Source organism: Jatropha curcas, chromosome 8 (assembly GCF_041381405.1).
Source record: "Jatropha curcas cultivar XTBG-Jc1 chromosome 8, XTBG_Jcur_1.0, whole genome shotgun sequence".
Taxonomy (NCBI): Eukaryota; Viridiplantae; Streptophyta; class Magnoliopsida; order Malpighiales; family Euphorbiaceae; genus Jatropha; species Jatropha curcas.
Genome location: NC_143158.1, coordinates 21,285,882 through 21,309,537, shown reverse-complemented (window position 1 = coordinate 21,309,537; position 23,656 = coordinate 21,285,882). Strand labels below are relative to the sequence as shown.

General features: G+C 30.7%; 1 protein-coding gene across 3 annotated transcripts; it reads left to right on the top strand.

The window, feature by feature from the left end:
* The first annotated feature begins 5,612 nt into the window (after positions 1 to 5,612).
* LOC105631087 (CLEC16A-like protein) lies at positions 5,613 to 23,656 on the top strand. Of its 3 annotated transcripts, none has more exons than XR_002284060.3 (21): positions 5,613 to 6,008; positions 7,951 to 8,002; positions 8,111 to 8,187; positions 8,267 to 8,400; positions 8,540 to 8,636; positions 8,771 to 8,828; positions 9,217 to 9,325; positions 9,417 to 9,540; positions 9,622 to 9,814; positions 9,967 to 10,286; positions 11,378 to 11,466; positions 11,556 to 11,626; positions 13,085 to 13,195; positions 16,365 to 16,430; positions 16,703 to 16,840; positions 21,475 to 21,580; positions 21,671 to 21,742; positions 21,861 to 21,919; positions 22,179 to 22,338; positions 22,644 to 22,791; positions 23,002 to 23,143. XR_002284060.3 is itself a non-coding variant. In XM_012213085.4 (21 exons), exons 1-21 carry the CDS (start codon positions 5,956 to 5,958, stop codon positions 23,326 to 23,328), a joined length of 2,583 nt encoding a protein of 860 aa, XP_012068475.1. In that variant the 5' UTR covers positions 5,617 to 5,955; the 3' UTR covers positions 23,329 to 23,656. The 3 variants fall into 3 exon arrangements, 2 of the variants coding, with proteins under 2 accessions (XP_012068475.1, XP_089581033.1); XM_012213085.4 differs by having other exon boundaries at positions 5,617 to 6,008; positions 22,625 to 22,791; positions 23,002 to 23,656; XM_089724907.1 differs by lacking the exon at positions 7,951 to 8,002 and having other exon boundaries at positions 5,617 to 6,008; positions 22,625 to 22,791; positions 23,002 to 23,656.

The following is a 23,656-nucleotide window of genomic DNA, read 5'->3' as shown; positions in this document are numbered from 1 at the left end:
TTAACTGTAGGTAAACTAGTAAGCCCTTATTGTGATTATGAGTTATTGTGAATAGGCCCTGGTTAAATTTTATGTATTATTTGATATTGGGCCAGATGTTTGAAAATTTTATAAAACTTATATCTCAAGTCATATGGGCTTACTGTTTTGTTGAAATTAGGAGAATCATGTAGACAGATTGAATAATTTAGGCTTACTACGGGCCTCGGGGGCCTTAAGCTTACCTAGGCCCTAGTGCCGGTCCGGCCCACGGAAACGGGTCGTGACATATATATATATATATATATATATATATATATATATATATGTATATATATATATATATAACCTTAATAAATAATAATAAACTACATTTATTATTTTTAAAATAATTATAACCAATCAAATTGAATATTTAATAAAAATAAAAATAAAATATGCTATATTTTTATCATATTTAACATGTACCTTATATAATATAACATAACCGATGAAAATCAAATTATCTTAATTTTTTCAATCAAATTACCAATTAAAATCAAATTACCTTAAAGATATTATATTCTTTTACCACATTTAATCGATACATTATTTAGAATAAAATATAATTTCTTAATTTATCCAATAAAATTTGGATTGAACATAAATTTTTAGAATAGCAAATCTTGATTTGGAATTTTTGATGTCCCCTAATAATTGATATGTATTATATTTTTATTCTTTTTTAAAAAAAAAATACATTAAAATGTGAAAGAATTATTATTTTATTCTTCTATTTTGTTAAAATTATTAAAACAAAAAATTAATTAGGACCATATAAATTTTTTTATACTTTATTAATAACATAATATTAAGACTTCCTTTTCGAGGTCATTAAAGGACTTAAATTTAATAGAAAAATTTTTAATAAATTTTAATATTTATTTATTAGTTAAGTAAATAAAATATTATAAATACACATAATAGCATAAACAGTAAAAAATGGAAATAGTAGCATACAAAATTTTCCGATTAAGATTTTTAATAATATATAATATTAGTGTAGGTAACATACTAAATTATACATCACATATTTTAAAATTTTTTCACGCTGCACAACTGAAATTTTTTTTAATAAAATTATTATATATAACCTATACTTTTTTTTTTCTTTTTTTATCTCTCTTCTCAATAAAATAATTAAATTTTTTTGAAAACTAAAATAATTTAAATTATTATCAAAGTAGAATCAAATATTTAATAAATGAAATATAAAAATTTTCAAATATCATTAATTTTATATATATATATAGAAAAGAAAAAACTTAAAATTTTGAAATGCTTAAATATCTGTATGTATTATTTAAAAACTAATTTTTATAAATATATCTAATCAACTAATAAAATAAAATAATTTAATTGACTATGACTAGTATAGACTAGTCTTTTATATGACGTGTATTGCACGTTGGCTATGCTCATTAGATACTCATTTTTTTTATGTATATAATACTAAAGCATAAGATTTATTTAGATTAAAATAAATATAAGTGGTTTATTTGTATTACACTTTGTTATATAAATTACTTACAATGCTACTTTTTATATACTTAATTCTATTTTTATATAATGAAGTGGTCTTAGGATAATGTTCAACAAAATCCTTAAACTTAATTCTTTAAACTCTAATTTATAAATGCAGATTTTAAAAATCCTAATAGATGTTCAAAAAGAAAATTAAATCATCACTCAATTTTCAACCCCCTGTCCTCAACTCCAAATCAATATTTATACACAACTATAATGAAAAATAATAATAAATCATTTTTTACTGCTAGGTAAAAGAAAAGAAATGAGAAGATGATCTGAATGAATAATGGAAATCGTTTGGCTATAGTAATAGTGTTGCTTACCTAGTGCATCAGAGTAAAGACACATAAATTGTTGAACCTCAAAAAGATACTCAAACAAAAATATATAGTTTTAGTTTTTTTTCAGTTTTCTAAATACTTTTTCTTTTCAGTCAAACAGATTTAGAATATAAGAGAAAAAATATCAAGAAAATTAAAAATTTTTAATCATTAATAGGCCATCTACTTATTGCATGGGAAATATAAATCTCTTACTATATTGAAATGACAGTAGTTACAAATTATTTAGTAACAAAAAAGAAAATAAAAAATTGTTATTAAAAATAAAACTCTTCCAAAACCCACCTAAGAAAAAAAAATTTCAATATACATAGCTATATATATATTATTTTTCTTTTTAAATTAAAATTTTCAAACTGTTTTTCATCTTAAGTTTAATTATTATGTAAATTCTATTTGAAAATTTAACTTTTAAAAAATATATCCAATCAAATCTTTCAAACATAAAGAAAAATATTAATAAAAACAATATAATTTTTTCTTCTTTTATCTTTCTCCTAAATAAAATATTATATATTCTATTTAAAAATTTATTTTTAAAAAATATATCCAATCAAATCATACCAAAAAAAAGAATATCAATAAAAAGAATATATTTTCTTTCTTTTTTTTTTATCTATCTCCTAAATAAAATATTTTAAATTATAAATCAAAATAGAATTAAATATTTAATAAATAAAAAATATAAAAAAATTTCAAATGTCTCCTTTTATATTGATTTAAAAATAGTTTTAATAAAGATTAAACTTAAAGGTTAACACTTCGAGCTACATAACAAGTAATAAATAATAATATTCTGATAGACTCATCAAATTGGTGAAAACACTTGTGTTTAATCTAAAGGATTCGAATTCGAGACTTCTCACTCCTCATATAAGTGATAAAACAATTAAACCACATATGATTGGTTTAAAAAATAATTTTATAAATCATATCCAATCAAATAATAAAATGTAATTTTCTAATTGACTATGACTATGGTTATCTTAGGATATTCCAAACTTTATCAAGGGATCTATAGTAAATTCCATTATTCTCCCTATTCCCATATTTATATATAGTATAGATATAGATTTATACTCATTTTTATTTTTAATATTAAATATTGCTTATAATTTTTGTTTATATTATTTAGATTCATATAATATTAAAACAAAATTTCATATGAGATTAATGTAAATATAATAGTTAATTAATTAAATAGTAGCGTGTATATATACATATACTTTACTTCAATATCGTTATTTATCTAAAATTCATTATGATTTATATGTATAATTCTACAATATACGTAATAAATACGTTTGAATATATACAAATAGATACAAAGATATAATAATAAAATATTATACATATTTTTAAAATTAAAATTTTCAATTATTCCTCATCCATCCATTTTATTTAAAAATAAATTTTAAAAGTAAAATTTTAAAATTTTGAAAGAGAGTATATTCTATTTGAAAATTTATTTTTAAAATATATATCCAATCAAATTATACAAAAAGAATATTTTGAAAAATACATATTTTCTTTTTTTATCTATCTTAAAAAATATACTTTTTTTTATCTAACTCCTAAATTTAAAATATACTTTTTTTAAAATACTTAATTATCTATATATATTTATTTGAAAAATAATTTTAATAAATTATATTCAATCAATTAATAAAATTTACTCCCTCCATTGTTTTTATATAGGCACAACTAATTTTTCATCAATATTAAGAAAGTAGTTTAACCAAAATTTTTTTCTTTTTTTTTTTTCTAATTTACCCTAATATATCATTTATTTCTTCTCTAATTTTAATGCATGTCTTAAATTATATTTCTATCTTCGATAATGTTTTAAATGCTTTGTTAAAATAAATGGAATATAAACATTTGCAAAAATGAAGTTTATGCTTTAATATGGGGAGAGAAATTCATTTTTTTGTCATTCATTTGGGAATTTTGTATGAGAATATGAAAACTTGTGTTCATAAAACATTCAACTGCATTTGATTATTAAAAATGTACTTTAAATATTGCATAATTTTTTAAATTTTGACAAGGTCCGTAAATATTCCTTTTAATGTGGCCAACTTGAAAATTTTGTGGCCTTTTTTCTATTCAAATTTCATTTTAATCAATGTTCATATAATCTATGAGCACATGTTTTTTACAATGGAAATTGATGTAAAAAATCTATTCACCAGAATTTATTCACATTAAGTGCTCATTTATACTTTTATCTGTTACTATCTTGAAAATCTCTTACATTAAAAGCTTCACAAAAAACTAAAATAAAAATAAAATAGACTTTTCATATTGGCACAGTTTTCAAAATTATCAAATTAGGCAAAATTTTCGAAACTTTTCCTATATAAAAAGAACAGAGGGAGTAAATTTTTAATTGGTCAGGAGGTTATTTTAGGATCCCCTGTTCCCACTTTATACATATATATATATATATATATATATATATATATATATATATATTTTTTTTTTTTTCTTAATTTAAGGTGAATATAAGAGACGGTGGGCTGATACACCAAGGATGCTCCTTAACAAATTAAGCCCAAATTCACACGGTTTGCCAACTCCATCTCTGCCGGGCGACAGCACCCTTGCGTTTCTAGCAAATTCCGTGTTTCTTTGTTCGATAGCCTGCTCAGACTTTTCTTGAATGTACAATTAGGTCCAAAATAATTTTTTAAATCAACTTAAAGGATAAAAATTTTATTTTTATGATGAATTCAGTTGAATTGAATAGAAAAATCAAAACGTATCACACGTGCGATCTCTAGAGAGAGAGAACAAAATCTATGTAAGATTAAATTAAATTAATTTAAATTTTTTTTAGAAATTATTTTTTTTTAAATTTAAAATCATCAAAATGTCATCTAGTTTTTATTTTTCACTCATCATTTTTTATCCATGAAATTCAAAAACTAACCCTACCCACCTACACCTATACAAATTACATGAAAGTTATATATACATATGAAAATTAGGTGAATAATGTTATAATTAAATTAAAATAAAAAAAAAACAAGAATTATTACACGAAGTGGTTGTGAAGGGACACTTGGTTTGATTAAATTAGTTTAAATCTTGTTTTTTTATCTGTTAGGAATGAATTAAATTAGTTTAATGAGTATTCAATTGGTTTGATTCAAACTAAACTGAATTAATCCATATTAAATAATTTTTTTTTAAAAAAATTGAATTGAATTAAAATTTTATTAAAAATCAAACATAATTGAGTTTATTGTGTTTAACATGAGTTAATTCGACTTAATTCAATCAATTTAATGGATTTTAAAAATTTTAAAAATCAAATCTAATTAAATTTTTTTATTTAGAAATCAAAATATTTTAAAATTAAATTGGATCATTTGATCGAATTTTCTAAATGTTTCCATATTGGTGATAATGTTGATGATCGCAATATATTTTGAAATTAGTTGTAATCTTTGAGCTTTTTTAGATTTTATTTTTAGATTTCAAGATTGGTTTAGGGACAGAAAATAAAACCAGCTCATATATTTTCAGATTTTAGGTTTAAAAACTGAAAATTAGTTTTATTTTTTAATTTGCTTTTACATTATATATATATATATATATGTATGTATTTTAATTATCTATGAGTTGCAAAAACGACAGTGACTTTGTGTATCAGACGCGCTTTTCTTATATTAGAATCGGACACTGTTGGCCAAAAACAAAAATGTGTCCTTAATTGCTCTAAAAAGTCATTTTGGACCCAATTGAATATTGAAAAAGTTGAAGGGGGAAAACTGCTAAATTGAGCCTTCGTCCTTCTTTGTTCATCACCATCTCCTGAAATTTGGAATAATAATCATATAGTAACAACATCCACCTCTTCTACTCCTGTGCAAAAATAACAACAATCTTCTTCCTGTTCTTAGTTTAATTTTTCTAGTTTGGATCCAAAAGTATCTGCAGTTGCCTTCGGATGCAGTCTTTGGCTTTGTTTAATTTCAGTGGAAACGAAGGAGCATTGAATTACAATAATCGAGGCCGAGAATGATTTTTTATTTAATAAAGCTTTAATCAGACAATCATGTGGTTTTCCTTTTGGAGATCCAGAGATCGATTCTCCTTGGATGAACTCAGGTTTGCTTTTCCTTTAACTTTTTATGTTTTTTTGCCAATTTTTCTTTTGAATTTTGTGTCCCGTTATTCTCTTTTTCCTTTTTAATTACTGATTAAGAGTATAGAGAATGTGAAAATTTAATTTCTGATCAAATTGATAGCTGAATTTTAATGGGATTGCGTAGAATTTAGGGTTTCTGATCAAATTTGCTCATTATCACTCTCTTAATATGTTTCTGTTTTATGTGAAGATGGTTATTCTTGTGCTGCATAATTAGAAAGAGTAAAATAAGTCAGCAGCATTGCAAGTGGCAACTCCAGTCTGAGAGCTTTGAGAGCACATAGAAAGTTGCAGCTTTATTTGTTAGTCAGTGCGAGCAAATTTGAATTCTTTTGATAAACTCAATCCTCTCTGGAGCTGAATAAGGGAAGGGCTCGCAACAGTTTGCAGCTTGATGTCCCTTGTTGCTTCTTTACTCATTTAAAGAAGGAGATGGAGAAGAATAGCTTGGGAATTGCTTTATAACTAATGCTTAAGATTGAACCATAAGCTTTAAAATTCATTAAGACTAACTAAGGACTGCAACTCCTAACTTCAAATTATAAATAGCTCGCATAGAAAATGTTGGGAGAAAAAGCATAATATATTGACGAAAAAGTAATTGGAGGTAATCTAACTGTGGAATTTTGTCATAAAGTCATACCAACCCCCTGAATCAACTAACATGTGTGCTTCTGCATAACACTGTTCATAGTACTTTAACCCGGAAACTAATTTCTTTTTTAATATATTTTTATTTTTATTTTTATTCTTACTCTTGACAGTCATTTAACCCTAAGACACAATATTCATTCTCTTATTTGTTTATTTTCCACTAGAAATCCTCCAAATACCCCTTTGAGTAACCTGTGTTGGTTTTCAGAGTTTGTTCAACCTTTTTTTGCTATATTGTTGGTTTTAAGCTCCTTTCCACCATACAACAATGACAACAACTAAGCTCTAATTCCAAACTAGTTGGACTAGAATCCTTTGTTCTCATTCGGCTTTGTTCGTAGCCCAATCTGCCCTAATACCAAGAGGTAGTAGGTCTTTTGACACAATATCCTCTCTCTGGTTCTAGGAATACCTTTCACCATCAATGTTCACACTTAAAAACCTGGGCACATGCGGGCTATGTAGGATATATCAAACCATGTCCTACATCCCTCTCTCTTTTTATCCCCAGCTTGAGCTACTTGCACCTTTTGTTGGATATGGTAATTTCTAATCTTGTTCAATCTTGTGTGATTATATATCCATCTTGACATTCTCATTTTTGCAACATGCTTATTGTGAATATCTTGGGCCCCTGGGGCCTAACATTCACTTCTATATAACATCATAGGTCCGATCGCCATTCTATAAAACTTGCTTTTCACTTTGTTATATATCTTCCTATTGCATGACACAGTTGTAGCCCTCCTCCATTTCATCCATCTCATTTTCATTCTATGGGTTATATGTTCATCTATCTTGCTGCCCTGTTGAAATACAGTGTCCAAATATCTTAATTGATTGCACTTAGGCACCACAATACCCTGAGTTTATGCTCTATCATTGTTCCCAAAGTTTCATGACTCATAAGTTTAATATCATGGTAATTCGTTTAACTTTAAATATCTCCCTTATTCTTATATATAGGAACAAAAGTGCTGCTTCTACAGTTAATTGACATCTTTCCACCTCTTCATATAACATTGAATAGCTTGTGTTAACCAATCTATTACCACTTCCCCAAGACTCGTACAAGCCTCTATAGGGGTACCATTTGGGCCACAAAATTCTTATTGCTGTAATAGACAAAATTTTTAGTGCTGTACTAGCATTCATTCATATCTGGGCCAATTGTACCCTGACACTGTGCCATAAACAATAATAATATTGTGTGTCTTTTATGTTAAAAACTTATCCTAATTTGTGCAGATATTTAACTGGTCAGCTTCAGAATGTCCAAATTGTAAATGAGGTTAATAAGGTGATTGATGTGCATTCTTTATATTAACTTAAGTTGATTGTTTTGCATGTTTTAACAACTTCCCTCCTCTTGTATCTGATATTATCAAAATTGTCTTCTCTGCCTTAGGATTTTGTCGTTGAGGCACTGAGATCGATAGCAGAGTTGATCACTTACGGTGATCAACATGATTCAAAATTTTTTGAGTGAGACTTCTTAATACTCCATGTTCATTTCAAGTCTGTGCTTTATCATGAGCAACTTATAATTTTCTTGCTTTTTTAGATATTTTATGGAGAAGCAAGTCATGGGGGAGTTTGTGCGAATACTAAAGATCAGCAGAACAGGGAACGTTTCACTTCAGTTGCTGCAGACAATGAGCATTATGATTCAGAATCTTAAGAGTGAACATGCCATATGTAAGTTGGTTCTTGAAAATTCAACTTCCTTATGTTGGCTCTTTTGCTTTGTGCATCTATTTCATTTAAGTATTTTCTAAACTTGCTCTACAACATATTTTGATTCTTCTACTGAATTTGCCTCCTGGAAATTTTGCAGATTATATGTTCAGTAATGAACACATTAACTTCTTAATTACTTATAAGTTTGACTTCCACAATGAAGAACTATTGTCTTACTACATTTCGTTCTTAAGGTGTGTTTTTTATCGTCCATGTTATATTGGTTGTATTGACCATCTGTTTATGTCTATATTCTTTGAATCTTGATATTTATATATGGATGGAACTTTTTGCTGACTTCCAATGACATGCATTCTGGTTCATGAAGAGCAATAAGTGGAAAGCTGAACAGGAATACTATTTCTCTGCTTGTAAAGACTCAAAATGTAAGTTTTCCCTTTCCACTCTTTTTGTTTGTGGCTTGCAGTTGTTTTGCTTGCTTGCTTCTCTTCTGTCTCTCTCTCTCTCTCTCTCACTCACTCAAATGAGATGCTTACCTAAAAACAGTAGGCGTGTTAATTGTAAGTATTGGTATGGGGCTGGTGATACATATTCCCGCTGGGAAACAATGTACAGGCTGCTGTCTAGACTATGCATTCCCATCCCAGTCAAGTTTCGTAGGTTTGAACTTCGGTTGAAATTTTTAGAAAAAGCTTACTTATTCTTTTTTTCCCCACCTAGCTAAGAAAGAAATCTTGCCCTTGTCTGTGTTTTCTGTTTCTTTATGTTGTCAGTAGTTTCTTTGTATTTTTCTTGACTTTTTTGTGCATGTAGGAAGAAGTGGTTTCTTTTCCACTATATGTTGAGGCTATAAAGTTTGCTTTTCATGAAGAAAATATGATTCGCACAGCAGTACGAGCTTTGACATTAAATATTTATCATGGTAAGTGAATTTTTTCTCTTGGTTAGTTTTTCTTGATGCAATCATGTCCTAATGCAGCAAGTTTTAATTTCTATGTCCTCCTGTTTTTCAGTTGGAGATGAATCTGTTAATAGATTTGTTGCCAAGGTCCCTCATGCTGATTATTTTTCAAATTTGGTCACATTTTTCCGGAAGCAGTGCATTGATCTGAATGTGTTGGTCTCTAAAGTTCTAAAGTAAGTATAAGGTGGTTAAACTTCTGATGCAAGTTAGTGGAAAGTATTTTATCTCCTAACTATTTTTGGTTTCTGAAACAGAAATTCAGACTCAGGGACAGATGCCACAGCTGTGGTTCTTGCTGCTGTGGATGAAATTGAAGACAATCTCTACTATTTTAGTGATGTGATTTCTGCTGGGATTCCTGACGTTGGAAGGTTAATAACTGACAAGATGTTGCAACTTTTGATACTTCCATTGCTCCTTCCATCCTTGCATTCCGGTCCTGTCAATGTAATGATCTGGTTCTTTTTGAATGATTTCATTCGTCCATTCATTAATTTTTCTCCTTGGGCCCTGGTGACTTTTCTAACAGTTTGTTGATAAACCTGTAGATTATCAATTTTGCTTTGTTCTTACTGAACTTTTGTAGCTTCTAAATCCAGGAAATAGAGATTGGTGCTGTCACTGCCCTGTATCTACTCTGTTGCATCTTACACATAGTTAAAATAAAGGACTTGGCAAATACTATTGCTGCTGCGCTCTTCTGTCCACCTGAGGTCTTTATTCCAAAATATGAAGCTAGGCTCAATGGTCACTTGCCTGATCATGGACATAAAACTGAGACCCAACAATTGGAAAGTGATAATGTCACTGAGGATGATACTTGTCTAAAAGTGACTTTGCCAAGATTGGCTGTTTCTTTGCAAGTTCATCCTGAAAGTATTGCAGAAAATGGTTGTAGTAGCTCACACCGGACTTTGAGGTACAAAAAAATTCTCATTCTTGTTAACAAATTAAAGTATTGAAATACCATTAGCAAAGCAAAAAAATATTTTGAGTTTATTTAAATATATTGTTATCATTCTGGACAAATATGTCTGGACTACTCTAGTATTTTTTTTATTTTTTATTTATTGAAACCACTTCACTTCTCCTTGGGAGGTATATTCTACTTCATGTCATCGACTTTGTCACTATTAAACTTCAAGTTGTCACTCATAAATCACTGAATATTAATCCAAACAGCAGTAATGTCATTGCTAAAGATTTCAATTGGGGTTCTGGCCAGTCCTGGTCGGATGCTGAACGTGGACTCCAGTTTGGCTTTCTAGTGAAAAGCATGTTGAGTCAAGTTCTCTCTGCTCTCTCTCATCCCTAGCATCTTCCTCCCTTTGTCTTCACTCCTATTTTCTCTCTGTATTAATGAAGGTAAATCCCCAAGTAAACTTGCTAATATTCTTCCTTCTTGCAAAAGGAAGGAAACATCTCTTCTCTTGCTTTGAAGAGGATAGGAAATTATAATCTAAAGGATTTTGGGTATGAGTCTTTCCGTACTTAGTAAGAGTCTTTCGATTGGTGAAACTGAAATTGGCATGGAATAACTCACTATCACTTGGGAATACTTCTCTTGGGAAACTCTGATTTCAGTCTTCCCACAAAGTTTGGGGTGTCTTAATATGTTCACTTGCTGCTCTTTTGCTGTGTTCATCTGATGAACAAAGCAATGGAACCTTCATCAATGGAAGGTCAAGCAAATCATGTTATAGCTTTAAAATATAAGACCCCTTGTCTTCTCTTCTCTCATGGTCTGTTTCCACTCTGCTTTTGTGTTTTCAGTCTTCTGATTGAGGCTTTTTAATTTTGTTCCTTTTTCTTTTTTGCCTCAGATTTATCATTGTTACACAATGTTGATCTGACTCTGTGATGCATATATATTATTAATCAACTTCATTATCCAATATCTTTCTGATTTTTTGCATACTGTTTTGAGTTGTATATTCATGAATATTGGTTAATGTATTCTTTATGCTTTTGTGTTTCTAATTTTTGTCATGATGCTTGTTACATATCTAGGGATTCCTTACTTTCTTACATTACAAGTGGTGATGATCATCAAGTACTGGGTTCCTTGAGTGTGCTGGCTACACTATTGCAAACAAAAGGTTTTGGCATTGGAGTTATCCATCTTACTTTTCTGTTGAATCTTGATTTATATTTTATCATGCATCTCAGTGAATTTTCACATTTGTAGAATTAGATGAAACAATGCTAGATGCTCTTGGAATTCTGCCGCAACGAAAGCAACATAAGAAACTGTTACTGGTAAGTTCTGGGCATAAATTTTCCGTGTATCTTGACAGCAGTCACCTTGTGAGGATGTATTACCATTAACATTGACCAATGTTCCTGCTCATGTTTTTGCTGCCAAATTATGATTTCAATTGGTGTGACATATTACTTGCTACTAGTAGTAAAATTTTTATCACTAGCCCATGAAGCATGGATATTGTTTGAAACCTCATGGGGCATGACCTATATTAAACGCCTAAGCGGTCCTCCAGTTTGTGTCATATTCCCCAATATGAGTACAAGGAAGCAACTTTTTAGGTGCTTTTAGATTTTTTTTTTTTTTTTTCCCAAGAATGAATATAGATTTAGGTGCTTTAAGTTAGACACTAATAAGATGTGAAAAATTTTCTTGAGGTTGAGTCAAAGACTTTGATGGCTACCTGCCTCCTCCCTTCACTTCCTTTCTCTTCGGCCTAAGTTTTATCATTTCAATATTAATTATAATGTACTTTGCATTTGAATTTTACCATTAGGTTTTGCTTAATATTTGATTGATTACAACTAATTATTAGTTATCACTTGAGGGCAATCCTTGGTTCTTTCTAACTGAATGGTCATGGATGAGTCATGGAAACAACCTCATTGAAAGAGAGTAGGAATAAGGTTACATTTGAAGACAATCCTTCCTTAATCTTGACATAGTGGGGATGCTATATTAGTTATTTACCTATCTAATACAATTTCTTTCTTGAATATTTTTCAATTTTTTGTTCTCTTGTGCTTTACAGCTTTAGTTTGGTGAATTTTTTAATTTAATATAATAGAAATTACTGTATATATATATATATATATATATATATATATATATTGCTTTAATATAATAGCAAGTACTGTAATTATATGAAATTTTGTGTTCTTAGTTTTATCATTTTTTTTAAATAAGCAGAATATGAAAAATTAGTTTAATGAATTGATTAACCAAAATGTTCTGTACTGTATGTCTATCTTAATTACAACTAGCTAGCACTAAGTGCCTGTGACAGAGTTTGAATGTACAATCAGTGAGAATTATTACTGATTGTCAGCACGAGGCACGTTCTTGTCATGGTTGTTTTATGCCAAGTATCATTTTCAACTTTGACAGTCTTTAAAATATTTTCAATTGGATAAGGAGCTCTAAATTTTTTTCAACAAGTCCTAATTAGCATCCAATTCCGTAATTTAATTTTATATGGACCCCAATGGTGGCTATAATTGTGGCACTTACTAAAGTTCTATTCATTTGCAAAAGTTTAAAGCATTGCATAGAATTGAAAACCAAGCCAAGGTGTGTGGTCTAAAAATTCATTCATGAAAACTGTGGTTGATAGAAACTCTAGTTTTTGTATTGTCCAGTTAGCATTGATTTTGATAATAAAATGTTTGAAGAAAATAATGTCATGTTGATTGGCTAAGGAGATTGAATAAAATTTTTTTCCCCTTCCTTTGTAGCAAGCGTTGGTTGGTGAGAGCTCGGGTGAAGATCAACTTTTTGCTTCAGAAATCGGCTTTACAAGAGATAGTTTTAGCAATGAGCTTGATAGTTATCTACAACAATTGAAGGTAACCTTGCCAATTCGTCTCTCCTTTTCTCTTAAACAATATCATCAAAAATCACTACTCCTTTAGTTGTATGGATTGCATTATTCATATCATGGATAACGATCTGGAATATCAAAATTAACCAATATGTAAACAATCATTAACATTGAATCAAACAGTCTTAGTCATGCAAATTTTGTAAAGTTCAATTATTATATGTTATGATTCTTTTATCTGGATGATTGTTGACACCAGGATGTAGCTAACATTTTGTACTTTCAACTGAAACTAATACATCACACTTTTTGGATTTAGATAATATGCAGTTAGTTTTATTGCATTGTGGTCTGGCCTTGCATATATGTCATTGTGTTTAAATAATGTTTTACATTCAGGATAAATGTATTTTGTTTGTACTAAGCAATTTGCTGAAGCCTTATGGTCCTGAGTTTATGATCTGCTTTGGCATTGATTAATGCAAAAATCAGATTCTGTATTGGATAGAAATCTGAATTTGTTGGAATTCGTTCCTTTTCTACATATGGTTGCTGATCTAAGGGCTCATTAAGAGAGAGCTCTACGATCTCTTAGAGCTCATTAAAAGGGAACTCTACAATCTCTGATTTTAGGACTTAAACCTTTGTTTAAATTCTGCCTACTTCTTTCATTATTTCACATCCTTTTAACAATTGAATGCAGAGCAAAAGATTAATAACTACCCACTACTACATTGAAGACTTGCTTAACAACCCCTCTTACACCCACTAGTAAAGAAAAAAAAAAAAAAAAAAAAAAGATAAAAAATGAGTAACTAAACAAAGCTAACCTAGGTACAACAGGAAAACTACCCTAAATATACCTTCCCCCACTATATCATATCTCTAGAGAGGAAACTTCATGATCCTATTTCAATTCACCAAAGTTATTTGTGCTTTAGTTACAAGAGGGTGGCTTTAGTGTAATGGTAAAGTTACTCCACTTGTGACCTGAAGTCTTGTGTTCAACCATGGGAATCTTTCTACAAAAAGAGTAGGGGGAAAAGACTGCATATATCAACCCTCCCTAGAGCACACACATGGGATGCTTCGTGCATTGGGTCGCCTTTTTTTTTATCTGTGCTTTAGTTAGCCTTGTGCTCAAAAATGCTCACTGTCGTTAGCCCACAAAGTTGTCATAACAATGCTTGTGCTCTCATGCAGTTTCCTTTATAGGCTCTTTTAATGACAAGTTCTGATAGTTTGATGGCTATGATTATTTACTGGTAAATAATGTCAATTTTTTACAATATATTCACTATTGCAAATCAAGACAACATAACTAAAATTACAATCCCATCTAATCTTTTTGATTCATTCACAACAATGAAGTCCAGATATATGTGAAGAATACATATATTCTGAAAATGCCGTTAGAATTAGTGAAAAAAAAATGATTCCATTAATTTTATACAAAAATTTGATTAGTGAAAATGTTGGACATCACTTTCAATGAGTTAGGGATCAACCGACAAGAAAATCGGTTAGAAAATTTCCTTCTCAGTCATGTTCTTTTTACCTTAAAAGTTCTCAGCTGGATATTAAAAAGAAAGAGCATGCCTTTTTGAGCTGCAGTAAACTAAAAAAGCCAAAAGCATTGCCCTTATACTTAATGATGGCATGGAAAATATTATTTTAACTTTTGGGACGCAGATTTACTTATTCTAAAGGTACTAAATTTGAGTTTAGTTTGGAGTCTTACTTTTTTTTTTTTTTTTCAGTAAAATTCAAATTTTTTATTAGTGCTTAACGTTTTCTGAGACTCTTCTATGTTTTATTTGTTGTACGTTTTTTTAAATTAAAAAAAAATGAAAGAAACAAAATATTGCATCTATTTTCATATATAAAAAATTTTAGCAAGTCTTTTCCTTCAAGAAAGGCTTGGGTCACAATTTGGACATGGGCTCCTAGGAGGAATATATAATGCATTACTAGCTTCACACCAGTGTCTTGTTGGCATCATGCCTAAGAGTTGCATTTTATCCCTCAAGCTACAAAGAGCAGATTGCTAGATAGTTTTTGGCATTCCTAATCCTGTCAAAGTCTGAACTCTTAATTAGAACCTAGGAGGATATATGCTAACAACTTGTAGGCTATAAATAGAAGTGAATAAAGTATAAAACCTCAAATTCTATAGTCCATCCCTTTCCAGCAAAACTTGGAATTAACTAAAATGCCTAAATTTATAAAATACTGGACGAGTAGCCCATTTACTTAAATAATACATATAATGATGAAAGGGCCATAAAATACTTAATACTATCCAGAAAATCCATATATGGATTCCACTATAATTCTAATTTATTAATTTTCTAAAGTCGCTTTCCTGATTATTGTGTTCATCCATGTTACCTTTACTGCTTTCCAACCGTTCTTTCTTTGCAAGGTAGCTATACTCTGTAACAAGCCATTATTAAACTCAGCTGTTGCGAGTCATTTTCAGCTATATTTGTTTCTTAATTATATTATAACATGTTAGTTTTCTGTCTTTGGAGACATAATCATATACATGTCTTGCGATAAATTCTCATTACAGTAATTTATTTACAGAGTTGTTTGGCTTGTTGAAGAAGTTTCTCCATCTCGATATTTGTGAAACCATTAGAATATGGAATTTATTGTTTGTCTATACTTGTGCAAACTATGATGCATGGAAACTCTCTTTGGCTGCCATTTCCACATTTTGGAAACGTTTGACTCACCATGAAGGTTTCGAGGCCATTTCCAATAAATTGAGCAATTTGAAAACGCTTCTGCTCTTGGATATGCATTTCTTTAATTAAAAATAAATAAATAAATACAAAACCACAAAAAACATGTATTTTTTAATATGGAACTTCTCAATATTTATTTTATTTCTTTTGGATATGGGTGAATGGTAATTGAATTTGACTTATTGTTGGATATTTTTTATGGAATGATTTATTTTTTATATTTATGTGTTTCCTCCACTTTTCCGTTTCCCAGAATTTTTTAAATGCCACTTCGCCGTGTTTGTTTCTCTGTTTCCACGTTCCATTTCTGTGCTATATAGTGTGAAAATATTCACTTTTCTAATGTCATTGCATATTCTTTTAAAACAAAGTTCACTTGTATTAATTATTCTTTATGATGATATGATGATATGTTCTGTTTCCATTTATGGTCTTCAATAGGAGCACTATAGAGTGGAGTGCTATTTCCCAGAGGTGGGAACAAGCCCTCGTGTACATAGATTTCAGGTATATTTTAAATTTTGGAGTCAATTGGGATCTTTGGTTAATACTTTATAATTATTTTTGGGCATAAAAATGTTGCTTTCTTCTTTTAACATGAAATATTTTTTATTTTAATTTTATCCACTTGAACCATAATTGAATCTAAGTTTTGAAATCTTGAAACATTGACAATATTAAAACATAATAAGATTTGGAATTTTTTGGATCATTAGGCCTTGTTGTGTGTTATCTCTCTCTCTTTCCTTTTTCCCCCTTAAATGATATATGCTTTCTAGGTGCTTGATGCATTGGTCAGTCTCTTTTGCCGGTCAGATATATCCGCAGAGACACTGCGGGATGGTGGTTGGCTTGTGCGTCAGCTACTTCCTTACAGTGAGGCAGAGTTCAATAGACAGCATCTGAAACTGCTTAAGGTAAGTTGTATTCTATATTAAATGGTATCTCGTTGGTTTATATTTTACTGGAGAGTCAGTTTAATTTATTTGTTATGACTACTGATTTATACAATCTTTTTACAGATTTAGTCTTGTTGATGACTTGAATTGATGAATGAGATAGTATTTCTAGCTTCGATTTTATATTTTATGGAGTTAGTGTAGAAATACAAAAAAAATCACCTTATCCAGCGAAAAAAATTATATCTTCGTGGATACAGTACAAAAAGAATTAACCACTGAGTCGTAGAGAAGAAGAGAATTTGTTTTTGGAAAAGGAGACTTTGTTTGACTCATGCCCGATTGTTATGTGTTTGTATGTTTAGGATTTTCCGAGAGACTTGAAATGTGATCATATATTCCTCGTCATGAAAAATTAAAAGAAAGGAAGAAAACTTTTTTTTTTTTTCCATTTGTTTATTGGTCTTGTTTTTGGGAACTGTAATAAGTGCTACTACATTTTAGCCTCCTTATTGATTGTTCCCTTTGTGTATTATGTATATTTTATCATTCCATTGTTTGGTAAACCTAATTTATGGGGTACATTGCACTTATATTCACTAAACTATATCATTAACTCTATCATGGTAACAAAAAATTGACTTGGTAAGATCACTTCAAGTCAATTTTTTGTTCTGTTCATGTTATTGAATAAAATTTTAGCAATTCAACCTTAGGTGTGATGCCTAAGGGAAGATTGGATGTAATATCCAAGAATATCAAAGTAGGATGGCTAAGAATTTCAAAGTTGTTTGTGACATTGTTATTTCAACTGTTATAGAGAAAAAAAAAAAAAAATACTAGGTTGTAAATGCTTTAGAGGTAATTAAAGTTTGTTTTTAAGATGAATTTAATATGTTTTTATTTATAAAAACTTTAAAACAAATAAACAACACTCCTGAAATGTTTTTTCAACATCAAAATCACTTATTTTTTTGGGAAAGTAGTTTTAAGTTTAATGCCGAACAATCTCTAAACCATGTCAATGAAAAGAGAAATATGGCTGGCATGTGTGCCTTGTGCAGGGAAGGAAAAAAAGGTAGAGTTAGGTTATCTTTTAGTGTGTAAGCATCTCTTACCTTGGTCGATTTGTCTGCCCATTCAATGTACGATTCTTATCCAATTGCTTCTTCTGTTAATTTTTATGTTGTGAAATGAATTCGACTCGAGATGGGCATTCAGATTTATCACTTGCGGTTGATGAGGATGAGTTGCTTTGGACTCCTAAGGGTGATATCCAGAATGGAATGAACTTAATATGTTTGTCCGTCCTTGGCTTCAGGGAATGATTCTCTTTAGCCAGTAGTTCAGATTGGGAGGGAAAGAATAACCCTACACTCTTGCTCCTTAAGATTATGCCTTTGCAATGAATAATCCATTGGATTCTTTTGATTTGATTTAGGATGTGTTGTTTTTCTTTCCAGAGTTAAATTCGATACTTTATTGATCTTTATGTAATAAATCTGCTATATCTATGGGTCAGATACACTTGACGTATGTATATGGTTTGACTTGGGGTATCTAACGAGTAGGCTTATGAACTAGGGGACTTTTTGTGGTTACTTCATTGACTGGACAAACATTTGCAGATTATGGTGAGGTTTTCTAACTGGGTAATGTTTTAGCGAATCTGCTCCTACTTTTTTGTGTCTATGGGGTCAATTCTATATTAAGACTCATGGAAGATATGTGACTCCAAGCTCCAGAGTGGGAAAAAGAGCTGCTACTGCTGTATAGATACCAAAAAGGGCAATGTCCAAAAACAAACTGAACCTGAATTGATTACTTGACCAAAGTTCCATCTTTAATTGAACACAGTTCATTGTATACTGAGTGCAAAGAAAGCTCAAACACAAGATTGTGATAGCAAACTCCATGTTCTATCTCTAAGCTATATCAATTATGTAGATAAGAATAATAAAATTAGTTTGTAAAGGTCTGGAAAATGTGAATAACATAGCAACCACTACTGTCCATAGTTCAATACAAAGGTAAAAGATGGTAATAGCAAACACTGCAGTTTACCCTCTTCATTATCCCCATTTTCTAGAAAATCTTAAAATAATCCTTGTTGTTTTAAAGGGATGTATTGTTATCTTCTTTTTCTTAGAATTAGGACCTATAAATTTGAATGCATGTGGTATGTAATTTGCTGGAGTTGTTTTTTTTTTTTTTTTTTTTTTTTTTTTTTTTTTTTTTTTTTTTTGGGGGGGGAGGTAGCACCGAGTAATTGTACATGGTTTGATTTTGAGATGCATCTTGAATTGTGGTGAACTGATAATTTGTTTGTTCTGATTGAAAATTTTCAGTTATATTTACAACTTTAAAAACTAGGGATGCTTGAATGATTTAATTATTATTAGGCGAAACTGTAGAATTTTTATATTAATATTTAGGCCAAATGACCAAAAAAAGGATGAACTTTGACCTTTTTTACAATTTTGGTCGATTCTTTTAATTTTATCAATCAATTCCTTGTTTTTTTAACAATTATGATCTCCATCTCTTTGCATCCAATTTAGAGTAACATGACCATCAAACTGAGTTAGTTATGTGGAGCCCACATCTGAACATGTGGGCCTTGAGTGGATTTTCCACTCACAATAATCATTCAATTCTTTGCAAATGCTGTTGTTTCTCAAGTGAATTTCACAAGGGAAGGTTAGATTCCACAATTCCAGAATTTGAACTTCAATTCATAGAAAATTACACAAAAAACCCTTCTAATTTGCATCTCATAAGCGAATTTCACAACTCACTTCAACCTCAACAACTTCTAGAATTTTAACAACAAAGCCTCCTAATTCATAATCCAAAGATGAAATAGCATACATTCTGTTTAATAATGGGGCTCTATTGTTCAAGATAAAGTCTAATACCTCTTTGGGAATACTGACATGAGAAGAACATATAAGCTCACAAATATCTTCCAATTTGTAAACAGGCATGACTTTGTCTTCACCAGAAGTTGCCACATTGATCATCCTCAATCACCAGTAAGACTCCACAACTTCTCTACTTGAATCCATATTTCCGAATCCATATTTCCAACAATGAACATCCTTGATTTCGACAATCAATTACTTAGCTCCTAATCAATCAAATACAATTCATAAAATATTTAATCCTTTCTTTTTGTGTATGAAAACTTAAAAAGAAACTGCAATTAAAAAAAAATTTCATCAGATATCATGGGAATCTTGAGATTGTGATGGTAAATACTTAAGAGGATCCAAGATTGAGTTTTGTTTATGGAGATTGAATACAGCTATTGAAATGAGATCAATTCAAAGCCTTGAAATGAATTGTGTAAAGTTGGAGTGTTCTTGGATAGGTTACAATTAGGGGGTTTTTGATTAAGAGGAGAGCGATTAGAATTAAAATTTGGAAGTGGAGGGGGAGAGAAAGCAGGGTATAGTGTATAGACAGGTTTTTTGGAAATACACAGGTTAGCTGCTGAGTGCATGACTGGCTGATGTCATCATGTGGTTCGTGTTGTGTTTATGGACCATGGCAACAACAATTGAATGCAAGCAATGAGACCAGTGAGAGAAGTCACTGCTGTAGCATGGCTGCTCCTCCTTCGATGACTGATTTAATGAAATAAAGGAAAAGAAAAAGAGAAAAAGGAGAGAAATCGACGACGATTCAGTGAAATACCTCAAGTGGTGATGGAGATTTGGTAAGAAGGGAAAGGTTTTTGTTGGGTTTTAAAAAAAAATAATGCTTATGACTGTTTCTGAGTCGAAAATCCACTCAGTGCCCACGTATCCAAATGTGCGGCCACAGGTTAATGGCCATGTCATTCCAAATTGGATGGTAAGGTGACAGAAGCCGTAATTGTCTAAGAAAAAAAAGGAAAATTTTGTGGTATTGATTGACAAACCAAAAGAATTTTGGTCATCTGGCATAATATTTATTATATTTCTGCTCCAATCCTGTGTACCATCATTTTTTTTTTTTTTTTAAAAGAATACTTTGACACATCTCATAGATGTGCTGGAATTTTTATTTTTTTTGAAATTTTGGCCGTGTTCGGCAATAGGTTTTTAAGTAGTTTTTTGCATTTTGAGTAGTCAAACAGCTAAACACTATTTTTTATAGTGTTCGGTAACATAACGTTTGAACTATCTTTTAAATTAGCTTTTAGAGGTTAAAGTAGCATTTTATGAAAAGTTAATTCATTTAATATTTAGCATTTCCCAAACAACTAACAACTAAATGCTACTAAAACAGTTAACACACTGTTAACAGCTAACAACTAACAAAATAGTTAATTTTGCCAAATAGATCCTTTACATTCTATGTTCTATGATGCCAAAAAGCCACTAGTTGAAGTGAAGTGAAAGTAGATACAGCAAGCAGTCTAATAGCTTAGCTATAATTTAGCTAAACAGCACTTCTAAGGTTGATGATTTTTGTCGTACACTTGTGGACCATGTTGGTATTTAGCTTTGTATATAATTTAGCTAATTAGTCTGAATACTTCTAAGATTTGATGAATTTGTCTTATATTTGTGGTCCATGTTGGTACTTATTTGATTTATTTTGTTATGTTTCTTTGGGGAAGCCAATAGTTATTATTTTGTAATGAAGAACTTGTAATGGCACAGGATTCATACGAGAACAGTGTTGGTGCTCTTCTAGAGGAGACCAGAGGTCTCTGGCCTGATCTACTTGTGATGGTCCTATGTGATGAATGGAAAAAGTGCAAAAGAGGTATTTTGTCAAACTTTTAATGTCATGAATGGTATGTTGGCTGTTAGTTGCTTTGCTTATACGTTTGGACAATGATTGTGGTGCTTGTAGCAATTGAAGCTTCATCACCTAGGAAAGAGCTGAAGTTCATACTCTTGCCAATACAGAAATCTTTTTATGATGGTAAGGCAGCTTTTTTATATTTGAATTGGGTATGCATTTCAATACTCTTTTTTCCGTTGAACAAATAGATGGAGAGTTGGTAGGTAAACATTCATTGATATGTGGTTTTCGGTTACAGATATTCTTCCTAGTGAATCATCATTAGTTGCTGGTGAAAGAATGTGCGAGTTAGTGAAGGTTTGTTCCTATATATATATATATATATTCCCCCTAACAATTATGATAGATCAAATGCTTATTTACAATGTAGCAGAAACCTTGAAGATATAGTCTCTTGGTTGAGTTACTGATTAAGGTTTTCTTGATATTAATGATAGAACTACTTAATCCTGGCATACTAGATTTATACACATTAGGCATTTCCTTTTGTTGTATATTGTGATGTTTTATTATCCATTCTCTCAATATGTAATGACATTCACCCTTTCTGCCTTAGGTGTTTGTACTTCTTCATCAACTTCAAATTTTCTCCCTTAGTAGGGCTTTGCCTGAGCAACCTCCTATATGTTTTCCAATTGATATCCCTGAAAACTCGCGTGCAAAGACTGCTGGCCTAGATGTTTCAGGTCCAAAACCAGGCATGGAGTTGAGAATTGGTAAGTCATCCATATGTTATTAATACTCTTTATGATGATGATGATAGTAACGTGTGTACATGTGGGCGCGCAACTGCATTTGGAGCTTATATGTTTTCATTTATGAGTACTGTTAGTAAATGATAATTCCACTTTTGTGTCTTGTGACTTCCAAAACCTAATAATGTGGTTTTATTTCTGAGAATGCTGTTTTGTCTTCTTGAAGTAATTTTACATTCCTAGACATAATTCAGTGACAATCATGTGATCAAACATTTCAAATCTCTCTGGTCACTGCCATATGCAGTTGATGCCGTGCCTTGTAGGATTGCATTTGAGAGGGGTAAAGAACGCCATTTTTGCTTTCTAGCAATCTCTGTGGGCACATCTGGGTGGATCCTCCTCATAGAAGAATTACCTCTAAAGCAGCATTATGGAGTTGTCCGAATTATTGCACCTTTGCCTGGTTCCAACGTATGTATATATAATATATATCTGTATGTTTTATTTTATTCTTCCACATTTGATTGTATCTCTGAACAAACATTATGACAATTGTGCACAATCATCTCTCTCTCTTACTGTGCACATGCACAGACCTGATGACAATGCTCAAGACTGAATTGGTGTCTGTTCTGGGGGCTTGGAAGATCAATAATAGTGTTTCTTGTTTTCTGGTTGCAGCCTAGAATGGATGATAAGCATCCAAGATGGTTACACTTACGCATCCGTCCATCCTCTCTGCCTTTTCTTGATCCTGCTAAATCTGCAAACTACAGAAAGATGAAGCGAAAATTTTTGGTTGATGGGAGATGGACCTTAGCATTCAGGAATGAGGAAGCTTGCAAGCTTGCTTTGTCTATGATTCTCGAAGAGATTAATCTACAAAGCAAAGAAGTTGAGAGAAGACTAAAACCTTTATTTGAATTTCAAGGAGCTGAAGAGGCTTCAAACCAATCTTTGCATCAGTTTGAGGCTTTGTCATCTAGTGCAACGTCCAATTCATTGTAAGTTTGTAATTGGCTTGAGTTTTCCAATAATAGTTTGCTATATGCTTTGGGTGGGAATATTTTATGTCTGGTCACCCTCCTGTATATGTTTATAAGGCAATATTAGGTACATCCAAAATGTAGATTAGCACCCCCAATTTTAGTGCCATTCTTTGTCCAATAGCTTCTCTTACTGTGATTTGTTAGTTTAGTGGGTATTTCCTCTCATTCTTTAGTTGATCTAACCCTAGGGTTGGTTTTTCCTTTTTCTAATTTGTAATCTGTGTAACATAATGTATATTTGAGCTGAGTTCATAGTAAAAAGCTTTTATATACCGCATTTCACATAA